At 41.6% G+C, this 19,557-nt stretch overlaps 1 protein-coding gene across 1 annotated transcript in view; it reads left to right on the top strand.

Annotated features, from left to right (window-relative positions):
• Nucleotides 1–6,954: 6,954 nt before the first annotated feature.
• The window catches only part of whrna (whirlin a), a gene marked incomplete in the record, with an annotated part of 122,113 nt that continues 109,510 nt past the window's right edge, over nucleotides 6,955–19,557 (top strand). The window contains 1 exon segment of the mRNA XM_035667386.1: nucleotides 6,955–8,510. Coding sequence (XP_035523279.1) covers nucleotides 7,767–8,510 — 744 coding nt within the window.

Consider the following 19,557-nt stretch of genomic DNA (forward strand, 5'->3'; position numbering starts at 1 on the left):
TTCCTACACAATGTACCTTTAACTGAAACACATATGAGTATTCAAGGTACTATTCAAGAAGGATCAAACATGTATTTGGCTCTTACAGTTGACTACCAAACATATTTGTCCCATGGGGGGGACACCAGAAGGGGGGGGGGGACTTGCCTCTTTATGTCTAAAAGACTTCCTTTGTAGGTGGGTTACAGATCATTTTCATACTGTGACCCACCTTGTTCAAACATAACAGGCTGAATAAAGAACCTGTTTCTAAATGTATGTCCGAAGGCTCTGGTTCTCTGGTTCACAGCCTGTCTTTTTCATTAAACACCTTATATGTGACATGACTAGCTACTCCACAGGGGAAGCTAGTCATGGCACATATTGGTTAGACTAGAAGGCAAATTCACACGTCGTCCCCTTTTATCTTTCAGATCTATTTATAGAAATTTAAACCACATTTAATAACTAAAATGAGAGTAATATCTTTANNNNCAGGAAAGCACAATCTTTTACTTTCTTTATCAAACTGCCTACACTTTAGTTTGAAAAGCATTTTATTTCAATACCTGATTGTCAAGGAGGCAGGACCCATTCACATCAGCTTATTTCTGACAGAGCAAGATTGTACTTCCTCTTTTATAAATGGGACACATTACAGAGAAAATAAATAATTCATTCTTGGTCTTACTTGAAAAGGACACTTCAAAAAACATGTTCAGCCACAGAAAAGACATAATAATAAAGAATTCTAAATAACAAAGAATGGAGGGGCCCTAATAGATAAAACTGATGTCACACTGGAGCACTGGAGTCTCCTCCTTAAAACCACATAAACCACCTGCAGGTGCAGTCAGAGTTGTATTTTAAAGTTAATCACTGGGAAAAGCGTAATGTTGCGTGACTCATTAAGGTGCGACTGCAGTCTGAGAGCGTTATTGTTTTCAGACAGACAAGTTCCACTTGCCTGCAGTCTGTGAGATAAGATAAGAGATAAGATGTTCCTTTATTGATCCCCCCGTGGGAGAAATCCATGTTTTGGCACAGCAGCAAAGGGCAATGTAGTGCAAATAGTAGAGAGGAGTAAAAATACAACAAAACAATAATAACATAAAAATTAAAAGACTGAATTGTTCTGCTGACTTCAAATCCTCTCACACATACAGGTGAGATTAAACACGCTGTGTATTGTGCTGATTGTGATGAAGCTGAAGCAGTATATTCGACTGAAAGCGGGAGTCCCTGTTAAAAGTAATAAATAACACTATACACGTTCTTAATTAGTCCAGGTTTATTTCCTGCTGTTTAGCTTGGAGAAAGAAAATTATATTCATATATGAATTACAGAGACAGGCAAGAATGTAGGTTTGGTTTCAGAGGTGCAGGGAACACAGTTAAAGGTGTCCTGACCTCTGTCCACCTGTCTTCTGTGTGCGCTGGTCGCCATTTTAATGGGTGACACAATAACCAGTCCAGGCAATGGTTTTACACTATTCCACTGATCCACAGGTGGCAGTCATGTCCCAAGACACACACCAATAAGTCAACAAAGGCAGTGAAGAAGAAGACTGTTAGCAAGCACACGTGGATGGAAACAATGCAGGATTCAAACGTTTAAGTAAAAAATGTAATTGCAAAGGTTTTAAGAGGCAGGAAATGCATTCAACAAGTTTGGACCTCAAGGATGCACACAATGAGTTTTAGTAAGTAAACTTTTGTTTGTTTACTCCGCAGGCCACCTATACATCTGGAGTTTTTCCACCCTAAATCCACCCTACAATAAAAAAGAAATTCCATTTAAACTGCTGAAATTACTTATTAATTAATTATTAACTAAAAGGATATTCACCCTCTTTTTGGCTTTGTTTTGGTCTCTAATCCTGAAATGAGGTAGTGGTGAGACTGAACCAAAGAGATATAACCAGAAACAGTGAGCTAAGAGATGCAGGAATGCTCTGTGGAGCTGAGAGGAGCTGCAGAGTTGGGTGACAATTCTTTGTGGGTTCAATGAGCAACCCATTTCACATTACACACAGTCATTTGACTCATTGTTAATATAAAAATATTGATTAGTGCAGCTTTAAACATAATTGGCTTTTGTTTAAAATGCCCACCTGTTTAGAGCCCATTTATCTTGCCTTTGATGGAAACTGATGACTCTGTTAAGCTTTTAGTCATATGCAGTTAAGCCTATTAAGTGAAGTATTTAAGCCTTGTTAAGCCTTCAAACTGATTACAGTTAACCATGAAATGTGGTAATTTAATTGTGAGTAGGTAGCCTTCTTTATTTTGGGGAAATCGTCTCCTGGGGCGAAGTGCCCTGGTCATGCTGATCAGATAAAGGGAGAAGCCATAGGCTTACAGTACGGCTGCATTTCATATACACACACACACACAGTCACACATAGAGCTGTTATCATAATGCAGTAGTTCATCTCACAGCGGTCATCTCTTCATTAACACATCAATTGTTCTGCCACCATAAGAACCCATCCCTGGGATTGTAGCGCTGGCCGTTCAGCTAAGAGCTTCTGCAGTTAAAATTGAAAACCGTGATAATAGCCAAAATCATTAACTCTGTGGGTGTTCTCGAAGCAGTCATTGTGTTCATGGCCTCTCTCTTTGCCTCACTTTCTTTTCTCACGCAGTGAACTTTCTGTATCTTTCTCTTCTCTGGTGCTCTGCTTGTTGTGCAGCTTGTGTCTCTGTTCATTACAATACTGTTTGGCTTTTCAATGTTTCCCACTGGTGAACTCCTCTAATTACTGTCATCGATCAACTTCAAACACACACACTAGCACAAAAACACACAAGTACACACACACGTACAGACAGAGTCTCCTGCTCAGCCACACAGAAAAAAAACTGTCCAAATGTTTGCTGGATCAACGTTTTTCATTCACTGGAGGCAGAGCTGAACAGTGTTATCTCTGTTTCTATCTGATAAACACATAACTGAAATGCTTTTCTTCTATTTATTTATTGCAATTCCAGCTTTCCATGTACAAATGGCTGTTTATAGAGCGGATCATCAGGAGCTACTTCAAAATAATATTAGGTGCCATGTGAGTAAATCCAGGTATATTGTGTTTGGTTGACCCTCATAAATCCCATTCCTGTTTATTACAATCTCAAAACCTCGACAAAGAGGACCAAATCTATCTGTATAGCTATGAACCAATACAGGGAAGTGAGAAAATATGTTTGAGGGGCTGAACTGACCCTTAAATACCATGTCCAGTGCAATAAATGGGCATTTGGTGGAAACTGTGGCTGTGATTTAATCTTACCACCCACAGAGCATAGATATCCCCAACAGTCTTAAAAAGAGCCATTAGAACAAAATAAGACTGAACTGAACACAAACTGATGGGATGTTTGTCACAAACCCTAAAATTACTGCTTCCTAAGTGTTCAGTGTCACTGTAATTGCACTATTCATTTTCACCTTTTATTATTTGTCACACTAACAGTTGTAATTGAAAACATTTTAGTTTTTATGGGCCACAGCATGTCATTTCAACTAGACAGTATTATTGGCCAAAAACACTTTTCTGCGATACAGGTAATTTAAGCCCGGCTGACCCTGCTGGCCAACGGCTGTCATATGCAGAGAGCTTGTTAAGATTTCTTCTGGTTTTTGGTTTTAGGCAAGGAGTTTATTTATAATACCAAGACTCAAAACTAAATTTCTTCCACTTTCTTACAGATTAACCTTAACTATTCATGCCTTATGTGTAATTTCACAATCATACAAAGTTAATGGAGCCTGTGTTTTATGTGAATGCACATTTGATTTTGTTATATTTGTTTTGATTTGCTGTCTTATTATGGCAACCTTGGGTTATTCTGTCCTGATAAATTACCACTTTACCCACAATCACTGTACAGGAGCGCTCTTTGGTATTATTGTTGTTAGTGGATCTCAGTCTGAAGAGGTTCTTCTTTCATTATGTTTTCTCCACAGAACCACTTGATAGCCGCCGACTACATCCCAAAGGTTTTGTTACCCTTAATCAATGGAAACAGCTGGGGGGCAATGGGAGAGGGGGGATGACATGCAGCAGGGGGCTGCAGGTCAAATTCGAACCCTGGGCTGCTGCAGCAAGGACTGGGGCAACAGCTCTACCAGGTGAGCTATGTGTTGCCCTACAATGAATACATTCTTTTGATAATCAATTCAAGGAATCAAGATTCCTTGAATGAAAATGTAAGTAAGTAGTTCCTTCATGCTACACACAAAGAAAAAGATGATCAAATTCATAGAAAAACAAGTAAAATCGAATAAAAATAAAACAATATATAGAGTTATTTATATATACACATTCATACATACACGTATACAGGAAATAATTCTGCAGTGTTTTGAATTTGTGTCTGGTTGAATGTTAACAGCAGCAACAAGACAGGGATGATAAAATGGTTTCATCTTCACATAAAAAGAAATGGTGTCCATCCAGTTTGACTGCATTTGATCACCAAGCAAAATGCCAGACCTTCTTTGCTTCCAGCGTCTCAGATTTTAAGATTTGAATATTTTTTGGTGTTGAACTGTTGGTTGGACAAAACAAGCAATTTGAAGACATCACGTTGGGCTCTGTTAACTTGTAGTGTGAATTCTTTACATTTTTATTTGTATTTTACAGCCAAGATGATTCATTTAGTAATCTGAAAAATAATAAACAGATTTGATAATGATGAAAATAATCAATAGTTGCAGCCCTAATCTCTAATATCAAACTTTTTTCTTTTTAAACTGAAGCTGGAATGCTTATTTTGAAGAAAAATACTGAAAATAAAGACTAAAGAGCAAAGGAAATCATTAACTGATAAACCTCATCCTCTGAAACCACGCATATGCTATCAGATGCTCTTGCTTTTATCTGGGTTTCCTGGGTTGCTGCTGGCTGACAGTTCTGCTGTGTCACTTTCGGGAAGCAGAGAGCTGACTTCATCTGTGATTTCAGTCAGCTCTGCTTTAGCCTCATTTGCTCCTCTGTTATTCAGTGCATTCTCTATCTTATTGATTTTTTTTCAAAGACCATTTTCCCTTTCCCAGTCAATCGGCCCATTTTCAACCTCACTAATTACTTTGACTTTAGTAATTCTATCACCCAGCTCACACTTGGTCACAATTTCAAATTAAAATGACACAATGGTTCCTTTTCGGAGAGCAGACAGTCCTCAGTTTGCCCAGGTCAGCCTTTCAAACGCTTCAGTTACTGGTTAATAAAGCAGAAGGAATATTTGGCGCTCGGTTTTAAGGAAGGCTTAGAATGGAAACTCAGCCAAAAGTGCACAGTGCCATTCATCAACACAGTGGCCTTGGAGCAGAGAGCAGTTGATATTGTTACCGTTTTGCACCGTTGATCACTCGGACAGCTGAGTTCCACTCCACTTTGCGCCTTTTGGCTACAGCTCGAGGACTCATGGATCAGGGATTCCAGCTACTCCACCAGTGACCTGCAGACAAGGACTGGTGGCTGTCCAGGTAAGAAAGTAAATGATCTAAAAAATATAAAATATAAATGAATGTGTGCAGGTGTAGCATACTCAACTGATGGGAGGTGCTATAGTAATGCTTCAGTTTTACAATGTGGGATTAAGATTGCAAAAACAGCAATAAAAGAAATGCACAGTTATCCCAGTACATTGGAACTTAATGCTACAAGTTGAGATGCAGAACATCAAAAAAAAGCTGAAACTATATGACATTGAGGCTCATTTTCTTTGTAATTAATGTAAACATAAAAAAAAGACTTCTTCCCTTCTTTCCCAGTTCATATGTGATGTTCTGTTTAAGGAAGACTGGAGAACGTGCTCTAACACCATTATTATGTAATATACAGTAACATAGCAGTCAGTGGTGCTACTCTGTGCTCAACCACTTACTTACTAATACTCTCTGATCAGAGTATACATTAATTATATCTGATTGAAAGGGTTATTTTATGTAACACATGTACCAGCCTTCCCATTCAAAACAAAGAGATAAGCTTTAGAAAATGTTTTAAAGAGAATTATTTGGTTTTTTTATGCACTGCTGGTTGTGTTGTGAGCTAGCAGAACCAGTCAACAGTCAGTACCCCCACAGAGATATTTAGCCACCTGTTAAGACACAGGTTTTCTCTTTTACAGCAGCAGGTGTAGTAGTGGTGCCAAGACTGTTGTAGCAGTGTTGGTGGTTGTTTAGATGATGTCTGAGTTGAAATCCTTCTGCATGTCTTTTGTTAAAATCCACCTAAATTATGTTTTTTGATATTCAAGTAAATAATTGTTATTTTCCAACATCTTAGTTTCCAACAGGTTTTTGAAAATGAATAAGAATCAGTATTACGTTTATTGCCAAGTAAGTTTTTACACATACAAGGAATTTGTCTTGGTGCATTGGTGCATAAAATATAAAAATCATCATTAGTGTAATGCATATATACAGGGTGGGTATTAATTAGTAGGATAATTAGACATAGGACTATGATTAAGTCAGAAAATCTGCTGTGAAAAACTGACTGTGTGAATGTTAATTTTTCCCCACTCTGTGCACTCTAGCAGCCACTTTGGACTCATCTTTGAAGAGATACGCTCTGTAAAGTAAAGTTTTGTAAAATGTGTTTCCACTGAGTAACAGTAGTGGTAAACCATTAAAGATAAACTTGAAGTCCAGGCGGGTATCTAAATGATCAACTGAAGAAGTGTCATTTAAAACTGCACTGAAGGTTTTGCTTTAATACAACATACTGTACATATTTAAAACCCATAAGAACAGAATACACACTCACCATCTACACAGACACAATACAATAGTATAATAGTACAGCGTCTAACTGAAGTCCTGTTTACTAACTTACTGGCTGCTTTAGTGCTGTGAGCGTGGGGAAACGAGCGCGTGTTGCTGGTTATTGGCTGCAGCAGGCTGCGTCACTTCCTGACGGAGGACGGTCAGAGGCAGAGAGCCGCCGGTCTCCGCTCCGTCGCTGTAGTAACGTCTGGAAGCAGCGGGTCACCTCAGCAGCTACCGGGAGGAGAACAACAAGAGCAACAGACCGGCTGCACTACACGTCGCTCGGTCCGGGTATCTTTTGTGAACTTGACGTCGTTCGGAACTAAAACCGAGACCGGAGCGGGACAGTGTGAAGTCACCGGGACGCCGAGCGGGAGCACATAAATAACTTTTTTTAATTTTCTTTTTCTCCGTTGAGGAAATAGCCTTTCTTTCTGAGCTGCGTGCGCAACAGTGGACCAAGTACAAGTCGGTTTAAGTTCTGGTGTGTTATTGCGCCTCCGTGGAGCTGTTGGCGGGGAGGAGGACACCAGAGAAGCGGAGGCTCGGCAGCCACCTGACCTCCTGGAAAATAAGAGCGCAGCTAATGACACGCAGGCTCAGATCCCTCCTCGGCTCAGTACTAATCTCTCTGGCGGAGCGGGACGAGTTTTCCGCGAGGCTGTTGCACGTCCAGTCTTGACTCGCCGTTTCGCACGTGAAGTTTACAGGATCCAATTATCGATTTTTAAATTATGGTAAGTGCTAATTAATTCGTGTCAACGGTGAAAGTGAATTAGTGGGGCTTAATTGGCTGTTGAAGTCGCCCCCTCCCCTCGCTCTCTCCAGCACATTGTGAGTAATAAGTGCACCGTCCGTCAGAGCCAGACAGCATGGATATAACCCGAGTGCGCGTCCTCCGGCGGTCGTGATGCCAAGCGCCGGTCTAATCCCGTGCCACCAGCCCGCCATGCCTGCTCTCTAACCCCGCAGCAGTGTGGCGCCGCGTCCCGGTCGCACCGCCAGGATGAGCAGCACCGACCTGGAGCGCGTGTCGCTCAGCTCCTCCGCCAACTCGGTGGCTTCCAGCGCGCGGACGCTGTCGGCCAACGTGAGGAAGCTGCACAACGCGCTCAACCTCCTGCTCAACGACTTCGAGAGGGAGCAGTTCATCCACTGCCTCAACGTGTACCACTCCAAGCGCAACGTGTACGACCTGGTGCAGACCCTCAACGTCATCCTCAACGCGCCCAGCAAGCGGCAACTTCTGCCCATGCTGCGGCTGGTCATCCCCCGCTCCGACCAGCTGCTCTTTGAGCAGTACACCTCGGAGGGCCTCTACTTAAAATCGGATTTAGTTGCGAGCAACGGCAACGCCGAACCCCCGCCGGGCGACTTCCCCAGCGCCAGCCCGACCCCGCCGGGGCATTTCTCGCCCAGCAACCCGCCCGAGTTTCAGGTGGCGTTGCGGGGCTCTCCGGACAGCTTCAGCACCAGCAGCGACGGGACCGCTCCTCTGGTGCCGCTGCTCGGGAGGAACTTCGTCCACGAGCCGCCGGGCGAGCTGCGGCAGGTCACCATGAAGCGGCACAAGAGCAACGAGGGCCTGGGCTTCAGCATCCGAGGAGGCTCGGAGCACGGGGTCGGCATCTACGTGTCCCTGGTGGAGCCCGGGAGCCTGGCGGAGAAAGAGGGTCTCCGAATCGGTGACCAGATCATGAAAGTCAACGACAAAGTCTTCGAAAAAGTCACTCATGCTGAAGCGGTGAAGGTGAGTTAATTATGTCCGCCAAACCTGCACGCGCACAGCTTTTACAGAATGAGCACTCCTCCTTTCAGTAGGCTGCAGGGTTTACAGTAGCAGCCCTCTGCAATTCACTGAGCTGGCAGAGTCATGGGAACCACTGGCACTGGCCTTGTCCTCCAAACCTACGTCCCCTGTGTGTAATAAGCTCCTGCCTCATATGAATGATGTGTCTGTGTCTCTAAGTGACCTCTTGAAGCTAACAAGCCCCGATGTGTTGAGGGGCATTCATGTAGCGGACTGGAAGCAGCCTGGGCCATTTGTTGTTTCAGCGAACAACGTGTTGGAGCAGCAGTGGAGTGTAAACTGAACACTCCCCACTACTTCTTCTAGGAAACATTGCGTGTAAGTAGACACCTTGAAAGCAGCTGGTAACCACAGTGGGAGTGTGTGCTTGTGTGGAAGGAGCTGGAGGTTGTGCCCTGTTGTTAATGCCCCCGAGTGGGGGGAAAAAGAAGCCTATTAGCAGATGAGGTGGTAAAAGAGGTGTCTGATTTGTGCACAGTGAAGATGGATTGAAGAGGAAACCCTGTTCGCTCCTTGGTTTTATGAGCCCTATGAGCTGTCTCTGGTGCTGAAAATTCATCTTAGTGTATTCTTCTTTCTCCTAACTGCTTTTGCCTCCTTTTTTTTCTCTCCTTCACGCTACGCTTTTCTCATCGATTTTCTGATTGCACTCATTCACACCTATTTGCCCACGCTGTATACTCATAACACAGGGATTCATAGTCCTTTTAGCAAGGCTGAAGTCAGGTTGAAAGCATCTGGAAAATCACACTCATGCCCAGTGCTTCTCCTTATTTATATTTTATATTCTATATTTGACTTTATTTGAGATGCATTTGAATCTCATACCCATTAAAGCATACTAACTGTTATTCTTTCATAGGTTTGAACCTTTTTATGTCTGTATTGCGTTTATTCTTTTAATCTCAGTGACACTTGTATTTAGGCAAATAAAGTTACAAGAGATGATTTCACGATGGGTTAAAAGGGCAAAAATACTGCATAGACAAAGAGAGAGCCACAAAAAGTATCAGATATCTATAAGCTGCTTTTTTAGAATAGTGATTGTATGTCTGTGGTTTGAAAGGTCACCAGTTTGTTCCCTCCGACAGCCGTGGATTATAGCTCAAATTAAGTCCTTTCTAACCTTCACTGATCTAAAAAAAAGTCGTCCACGCTTTTATCTCCTCATGTGGACTTTTGTAATTCACTTTATGCAGGGCTCAGCCGTAAGGCAAGCCCCTACCTTCAGTCAATCCAAAATACTGCACCTGCAGGCTTTTAACTAATGCCATGAGATGAGAACAGGTTACCCCTGATGTAGCCTTTATTCACTGGCCGCCTGTATGTTTTAGAATACATTTAAGGGTTTACAGGGTCATGGTCCTGGATACATTTATAGATAAATATAGATATATTCACCTCCTATCCTGTGGCACAGATCCTCTGGTTGACCTTTAGGGTCATCTGGCCTCATTACAGAAACTTCCTGAGTATGAAATCCAGTCTTATCTCAGTGTATGATGACATTTAGGTTTTTTGGTAATACAGAAACATGAAAACAAAAACATGAAACATCCTATCATAGAGAACTGTCCTATCTGAAGAGGCATAGACCCTGTCTGCTACACATAGCAGCACTACTGTTGTTAGGTCTGTATCAGAATGACAATGAATATAGGGAACAACGTGAACACCAAAGACTTCAGACCATATGATACAGTTCTAGTTAGGATTTCTTAGGTTAAGATACAAGAGAGGACAAAGAATGTGTGTTCATAGTTTCATTGTTATTTTCTCATTGTATTCTGTTATATATGAAAACACTAACACTGAGTTTAAGTAATTTATCTGTAATGCAAAAGTGTCTTAACCCCCGTGTATATAATATATAGTGTTCTGTTGGTGTGACCAGTAGTGATGCATGTTAGAGTAATCTGGTCACTGGTTTCTCTAAATCTGCTCTTCAGACTAAATTCTTTCACAAGACTGCAGCAGAATGTCTGCATCTCATATCGAACGTGATCTGAAACTGCGTCGGATAGAATACTAATGACAACATTAACTCTGTGTTTTTCTAATCAATTTTCTCCACGTTTTAAAGAAGTCCCTCATCTGTGGAGTGGAGGCTATTGATTGCTCTTACTGTAAATGAACAGTTAGAGAGTTTTACTTTTGAGGTTTCTTCTCAGAGAGTGCAGATCATTTGATACTCAGAGGGAGAGTGAAACCAAGGTTGGATAAAAACACTATGCTGTGTGTGTGTGTTTGTGTTAAGATCTCTCTGTAAATAGTATTCTTCTGTTTTCTTTATTTACACTCACACAGCAAATCCTTCTTTCACAATCCTACCACTAAGCTACTACTACTACTATAGTATACTAGTAATAATACTGCTCCCGCTGTTATTAGGCTGACAGGGCAGGCACCCAGCCAACGTGAGAGAAGCCCTGTCTCAGATAAAATCCCCTCGGAGGTCATTAATGCTTGAGTTTGGTTATTTTTATGCCTTCTCAGTTTAGTCTAAATGTTATTACAGGCTTTTAGAACTCTAATCATTCTAACCTTTTAAACTCTGCTAGACCTACTACTGAGTTCATCATTACAGACTCATGCCATGCAGTATTTCTATGCTGGTGAAGACACCGGATGAACTACCTGATGCCATAGCCTCTGAGGTTTGCACGTAACTCAGTGTGAGCATCGTTTATCTTTTAGTCATTTGTTGGATTTGTTTGTGATGCTGTCTATAATGTGAAAAGTTTTAAGTAAGAGGTTTACAGATATTCAATTTCCACTATGTTATACAACCCTTTTTCACCTAAGGGACTGTTGAGCTGTTGATTGATTTTAAAAGCACTTACTCCTTGTTTGAACAGCCTAAATACTGAATTTAATCAATCCTTCAATCAGTATTACCCTGTCCTTGGACAACAGACCACAACACACTGAACAAACATTTCTAACAATTAAATTCTAGATTTTGAATACATTTAAGTTCTTCAGTTATTTTATTCATTATAGTTTATGTCTAAAAAGCGATGATTTTATTAATAAAATTTTTTTGGGTGGCATTTCATTGCCTTTATTTAGACAGAGCAGTTTACGGGTGACGTGAAAGTGGGGAGAGAGGGAATGACATGCAGCAAAGGGCTGCAGGTTGGAGTTTAACCTTGTTTGCTGCGGTAAGGACTCAGCCTTAGTACATGGGGCGCACGCTCAGCTGGTTAAGCATGCGCCCCATGTACACCTGGTTGAGGGTTTAGTCGAGCAGAACCCCGTTTAAAGTAATCTTAATGCAATAAAACATTCTTTATTCTTGAAGTCTACAACCATACTATACGTTACCAGCCAAGACTGAAGAGAGCTCAGTGAATTTTAGCTTTTGGCACATTTGACAGATGAAATGTCACCTTTGAATAAGCTGCTGTCTGGACACTCTTGATGAATCCCGTTGTGACAGCAATCACATCTGATCCAGTCTCCTCACCTCCAACTGAACTCTGCTCTCACAGAGTGAGTATCTAAATTCAAAGCTCCACTAATCAGTGTTTTTATATTAACGTCCAGTCAAATGAATGTGAGTAATGTGAAAGTGGTCATAGTGATGAACCCAAAGAGAGTTATCACCTGACTCTGCTGCTCCACAAAGCTTTAATTGGTTCAGTCTCACTGCTCTCATCAGCCCTGTTTCCAGGAGCAGCATGCAGCTGTATTTAGCAAACAAGCTCTGAGGAACCCACTCTACTGTACCTGCTCAGTGCCAAGTGGCAGACCCACAAAGCTGGATTTGGAAGAAAATGGACCATCTAGCGTCTAAAGACCCAGATATGTTTCTTGGGAGTTGGAGACAAACCAGAATAAAGGAGAGGAGTGAACTTCCCTGCATCAGATGGACAGCCTCTAAATAATCTTGATGAATCACTGCTGGATGTGTAGGCAGGTAATTTTGTAGCGAACGAGACAGCTATAAAATCTTCATACCGTGATAATTGGTCAGAGCTGCTTAGCTTTCACCTATTTTATTAGCCAAAAAACAAGACAACCCAATCTGATCATTTTTTGAATTAGTGTAGATTCTGCCAGTATTGCTCATTTGCTCAGCCAGAATGTTACGCATACAAATAACAAATGACTAATTCCACACAAACAACAAGGTTGGCTTTAAATAAGGCGTTGCAATGTATTTTGTTTGCAGCACATTACTCATTCACGCTGTTTTCTCCACGCTGTATACTGTTACTTAGGCTTAATCCGCTCCACTTTAGCAAACCTGTGTTGCCTGATGAGTTCAGGGATGGCTTCTGAAAGCAGTAGATTGCTGTTTGGCCCAGGGGACTCGTCAAGGGCTCACAGCTGTATTTCTCTCTGTCTCTGACTCTCTCCTCTCCCTAAGAGCCAGCTTTGGCCCCGGTCCCTAGAGTCCCTGCCAAGGTTAGCTACCCAGTCAGCATTTAGACTTTTCTTTATCATTTTCTCTGTGCTGTGCTGGACAGTCGGGACATGTGACGGGACAGGATTAGGGACATAAATTGTGTTGTTTTGGAGCCAGAGCCACAACAACACAGAGATAAACAGTCTTTTTATTCTGATTGGTCTCAAGTTTGAGGAGGGTGTGAGAGGGAGAAACAAAGGCAGGATGAGGTCGTAGAAGCACAGAGGCAGACACCTAGAGAGAAAGAGAAGAAGACACAACACAAGATATCTGGGGATGACCTTGCTGGTTGACATGTTTTCCTGTATTCCCTTTGTCTTAACTAATCTTGGAACCCTGTTTACACTAATTCCAAGAAATACTGTAGTTTGGTGTTTGGGGTAGTTGATGCTATGACTGCCCTGCAAGGGGACCAGAGGGACAGAGGGAGAGGGGATTTAAAAAGAAATAACAAAGATGAAGACTTGGCTGGTCTAAATTCACTGGGTCGACACCTGGGCCACTGCCAGACACATTGACATGCAAAGACTTGGCCACAAGTTAGAGGAATGGGAGCTGAGTGGCCTGGAGCAGCACTGCAGACTGCTAATGGTTGGTGTGTTGATTAGATGGTGGGAGGCAGATAGAAATCTCGTTAAACTTGAGGATCGTATTAATTGATTCATAGCTCGAAGCTGATTCTGCGGTCGTGACAGAGGTTCGTCGTGCTCGGTGTTGTCAACATTCAGGCCTCCTTGCTTTTGAGGGTTTGCAGTTACTTAGCCCAAATCCAAATTCCCCAATATTTCTTTCTTAGGTTGGCTGTTCATGAGCAACAGCAGAATCACTTTGCATGTTGTTATATAATGGTTACAGTTTATACCTCACCACGCTGCACATGTGAACTTTGAGGACCCTATGCTATTCTTGGCTTTTTTAAAGTGATGTGATTCCTTTTGAAACAGGATGTTGGAGCGTGAAAACACAGTCTGATCGTTCTCCACTGCCAACCAATTGAATATCAGTAAAGGAGTTTGTTTAATTTTGATCGGAGAGCCACAAAGGAGGAGTTACTTTTGGCAACTGCTGTCTTCAGTGTCAAAGTCAGTACGCCTAACACTGCAAACTCCTCTCTCGCTTCAGAGAGAGTTATTATTCACAGAATCTGAGGTTGCCTGAGGTTGCCTGTAAGGAAAATGGATTGTTTTTCTGGTGAGGACAAGCTCCAGGATGAGGACACCACTTCTTGTTCACAGTTCCAAGAAGTTACATTATGTGTCTTTAACCCTGTGTGACAAAACAAGATGTATTACCATTTTAGTCTGAAGACAATATTTTTTTTCTGGAAATTCTGTGTGGAAAAAGTAGGAAGTGTTGGAGTTAGCCCAGTTTAACCTGTGGGAGCTTCTCACGATTTGTGTCCACGGAGGAAATAAATTCCAGATGGGTGAAAATGAGTCAAAAGCGTCTCCCAACGTCTTTACTGCAGAGACAGACTGGGGACAGAGTCGTCTGTTAAGCTGCCAAGAATTACTGCTCTCACAGAATGCCATGATGAGGAAAAATATTGAAAAATGCAAACAATCAGAGAAAATCATTCCAGAGCCTGACAGGAGAAAGTGTGAATACTGGATGTGACTGACAGACGTGCTACATAATAAATGTGGGTTTTACATTCTGCCTTAATAGAAGTATTTCATGTATAATTTTTACAAGAGAAAGGGCTTGAGGACTCTGTTTTAATATCTTGGGGAAACTTTCCCAATAGGACTAGTTTTGAAAGTGTTTCATATCTTCAGAAAGTCTTTTTGCAAGAGCAGCTGTTGGAAAAGGGAGGCGGTTGTCTTATAATTAGAGCCGTCTTATATTTGGGCCATTTTTTATAGTCTAATAGGAAATATTAAATGTGCATATCGCCCATATTTTTTTTTTGCATGAATTTGAAGTGGCTCTGATTCTGCAGCAAACCCAGCAGTGGTTACAGCTCAGACCATTTGCTTTGTGTGGCAGCCTCAGCGTGTTGGCAGTGCGAACACAAACTCATTGTAAAACACTACATTCAAACTTCACAGAAACAAAAGAGCATCTAGTCTTTCCACTGTTCCAACAATCGCTAACTCTGGTTTGGTCAAAATAAACACTTTACAAGAAGTTAGATGTTAAAATATTCTGGCTCTGTGCACTGTTTTTCCCTCTTACTCATTCCTCGGCTCAGTGGGGGTGTACTGTGCCACTGAACAAGACCCTGTAGCTGAGCAGCAGCTCTCACTTATTCTGTGGAGGCAGACCGTTAAATTAGCTAAACAAAATGACAAAAGCCACCCAAAAACGCAGCCAATCGCCGATAGCCAATATATGTGTCCAATCCTCCGACCCTAATAAGCAGTGTGGTGAGCAGCCTGGCATGAATGCGGCACAGTGCCTTTAGGCCTGGCCTCTGGGCTTGTGTTTACACACCTGTGTTGGTATGTATCTAATTACACTGAGCAGCACATTTGTCTACCAAGTCACCAAAGAAGCTCCCGGTGCATCTTTCTGTAAACATGGGGCTGATTGTTGCCTAAAGGTGCCCCGAAGGTTAGACAACTTCACAGCAAACAGCACAAATGTCATGCTGGTGAAATCACAGCAAAGGTGAATTAGTTCTCTTCTCTCCATATTCCCAACTCTCAGCAACTACTGCTAACATGGCCTTGAGCAAAACACTTAACTCTTAAGGGACAAACATTGGAGGATTTTCAGTCTTCTGGCGAGTTTTCTGCTGTTACGTGTGTCACTGAATATTAAAGAGGCCATTGTTAAAAAAAACCTGCTTTCTCAACAAACCCTCCTGGATAAACAAAATGCTTACGAAACACCAAACAAGTCGATGACTTGTTTTTTGGCCTCTTTCTGCCATGGTTCCATTTTTTTCATATCACAAGAGGCTCATTTGTTGGCGAATGTGTGCACTTGTACAAATAATGTATGTGTACACAAATCATGGTGCGCTCGCTCTGCTCTGATTTGTATGAACGGTGCTCCTTCAACCGCAAATGGCTTAGAGAATGCGGTCGCCATTAGAAAACGTCACCTCTGTCTTGTGGAGAATACATTTCACTGAAGTACACAGTATAAGCTGCAGGAACAGTCTGTTCATGATGAAATGAAGGGACCTTTGGCTGGCTCTCAAGTGTTTCTTGTTGAAAAGATTTGTGGGGTTATGTAAGTAACCTTTTTTTTTATCTTAGTACTTCCTTCAGCCACACAGGGTTTATTTATTGCATTTCTTTGAACACCGGCAGTATTAATAAGAATTGATTTTCAGTGCTGCAAATTCTAAAAGTGTGACAGGAAATTAATCAAGGCTTAGTTATTTTTTCCCGAAAGTGTAATTTAAAAAAAATAACAATAAGCTGATGATGCAATATACTCGTTTTAGAACAAGTCATGGGAATTTGGCAACATCATTTAAGGATTTTTGTTTCATTAATTCAATAGCAGTTCATGCAGTTTCAGTTCGGTACAGAATCACGGTTTATTTGTCTCAAGACAGCAATTTTCATTTGTTTCATCTGGTAATTTCTTCCCATATTATTTAATTTTCATGAATTGCTTTTCCAGTTTTCTTTATGCATTATTTCTCAGAATATAAATGTTCATAGAACTGGACCACAATCTAAACTGGCATAAAGGCTGACTTTACAGTTACTACAGTTCTCCCAGTGACAATATGAACGTATGGTTGTCACTGCAAATTCCTTCCTGTTTATTTTGAATGACAGTCAACAAATTCCCACAGACAAATGCTGATATACAAACATTTTATGCCCTTCAGTCAGTGTTTGCAGCTTTCCAGTGCACAGCCCCAGTGTCCTTTATGTGGCTGGAGCCAGTGACTGCGTTATTCAGATTTTTACATAACATTTTACTTGTAATGAAGCATTTGCTGTTTATTTAGATGATTAAAAAACCTACTCATTCCCCAAATCCCCAGATTTACTCTCAGTTAACCGTTGTTTTGGAACTCACTTCACAGTGTTGAACAGTGTTGATTTAGTTGCGCTATAACACAATCAAGCACTGTACTTTTAATATGATATAGTGAACGGGAAAATGGGACTGTTAAAATGCTGATTATTCTATTTGGGCAACAGCAGCTTATAATGGAGGGGAGCAGATGGAATTGTTGGACCAGCTGGGAAATTCTGATTAAACTAAATGAACGGGTGCTACTTCAAAAAGTACCCTTGTGGTGCTTTTGAGCAAGACACTTAGCACCTTTCTACTCCACCGGCCAGCACATATTTGGCCACCGGCTTGCACTGGCCAGCTTCCAGTTGAGACTGTGTGTGGCTGTTTGAGTATGAAACGAGTCATGGCTGAAGTTTGGAAGGTCAACGCTTCTTCCTCCTTACATTTTTGGCAGCTTGAATTCTCTGCCTCAAGGACAGAAGAAAAATTCCATCAACCGTACACAACCGATCCAGTGCAGAACATCGGCCTTTTCCAACGGTTCTCATGTCGGCCAAAATTTGAAAAGAAGAAGAAAACTTTAAATTTGACTTTACCCTTAACAGTGCCTACTTCTCTGTGTTGTGTTTCCTGTAGTCCAAAACATGTTGAACCATCTCAGAACCAACATATTCAGACAGGTCAGGTGGAGGTTTTTCCTTAATTATCCAACCCACAGTGAATAAATATTTGCACACTGCACCATGTTTAATTCTCCCTGACCCACAAATGTTCACTTTTTACATTAGAGTCTGCACAGTCTGCACAGAAAGTACAGTTATAAAGTTCTTCTGCACTTCCTTTGCCCACATCAGTGCATCTACATTTGAGACCACAATGTTTTCTTACAGAAAAGAATAAAAGTGAAGTGTTTTGTTTGGTAGTGAGTAGCTACTTAAAGTGGAGAAAAAAAGTCTGCAGAGCTTTTAATCAGGAGGGAGGGTGGAGGAGATTTAGTGCTGGACTGATGCATTGGATGCAGTAATAAGGAGTTGGCAGAGGCAGAGGAAGCAGAAAGAGGATGGACTGGAACAATGAATAACAGTAAAGTGTGCCTATGTTTTGTTCATACCTCAATATTTCCTGTTGGACACAAGATGTCTTATGTGATGTACATGTGCTTGCACTTGCCATATTGTAATAAATATCAATATTGAAACTTGAAAATATAAAACCATATTGTTCCTTCCAGCAAATGCAATACCTCAAAGATTAGTGTAGCTCCTTAGTTCTGTCCCTCCCCTGTAATTATCATGTGAAATATTTATAAATCACTTTAATTAAGTGGGCTGGGCCCAATTCTGACTGGCTTTGTGTTGTGGCATGCTCTAACGATGAATATTGAAATGTTTACTTGCGTTGGAGGTTTAATGGGAGATGATGGAAACGTGCTGAGAGGAGTTCTTGTTGTAACTTATATGTAGTCTCAGTCTGGGCAGCAGAGGAGGTCAATTGCAGCATTTGTAAGCTGTAACCTTTCACACTTGATGTTCTATCCAGCTGTTCTGTATCTGCCTCCTTTATCCCTCTAAAATACCATTGTTTTTTATGTAGACCCGCCCTCTCACCTTCAGCTGTCCAGACAGAAGATGATAGCTTATACTTTCACTCACTTTTTGATAGGCCACCCCCTCATCCAAATAAATGCCCCTTATATTAGTGCAAGCTCACACGTGTGCACATACAAACACACTTGCTGTTCTAGCTCTGTGAGCTGTTCGTGGCAGTAAATCAGGATTATCTCTCCTTTTTTCCCTCCTTTGGTGTCAAATATCTCATCATTATGTCCATCTTAAGGCTGTGTTTTTATTCTCCTCTGGTTGGCCCACCTGGGGTCCCTCACACAGATTCGCAGACAAAGTGACTCTATTGTAACGGTCTAATTGCTTTACAATGGAGCCGCCAAATGCTTCAGTTCACAGCGAAGGTGTCCTCAATCCATCACCTGGTCTCCACTGCGCTAAATCACCGGAAGCAGCCATTAATATCCGGTCAATGAGCTGAATCCCTCCATTTCTGGTCACTTCAGTCTACAGGCAGGAAATGACTTATTCTATTAGTCCCTGGGTTGCTCTGTGTTTTACAGACATCAGATTTTATTATTAAAGGCCTGTGGTGAGACACCATTTTCACACCTAATGTAAAAATTAAGTTGTTAGGTAAACTGAAAAGCCTATAGATATCAATGAGGATTTGGAAGGTTCATTGTTACTTTGGTTTGTCTGTTGCTCCTTGACAGGTATGATTATGACCTGTGCCCTGGGAGAGATGTGTATATAGCCACTACATACACACACATACAAGCACAGTGATTATTATCCTGCTCAGAGGGTGAAAAGGAGCTGTTTGAGGGGAAACAGAGACCCTACTGGAGTTACTGAAACCTGTTAAAGAAAGCTTCCGCTTAAATTTTTATTTTTGTGATGAGACATTTAAAATCAGAATCGAAAATCAAAACCGCCTAGTGGGATGTGGGATGTGAAAATGAAAGAAGAAAGAAAAACCTACCTCACTTCTTGTAGTGCATTCCTACATTGCAGTGGATGGATGGTGTGATGAGTTCCCATGACCTCACATTGGAGCCACTCATCCCCCACCCCT

The sequence above is a fragment of the Morone saxatilis genome, unplaced genomic scaffold (assembly GCF_004916995.1).
Source record: "Morone saxatilis isolate NCDOM2014 unplaced genomic scaffold, NCSU_SB_2.0 Contig21, whole genome shotgun sequence".
NCBI classification, from domain to species: Eukaryota; Metazoa; Chordata; class Actinopteri; family Moronidae; genus Morone; species Morone saxatilis.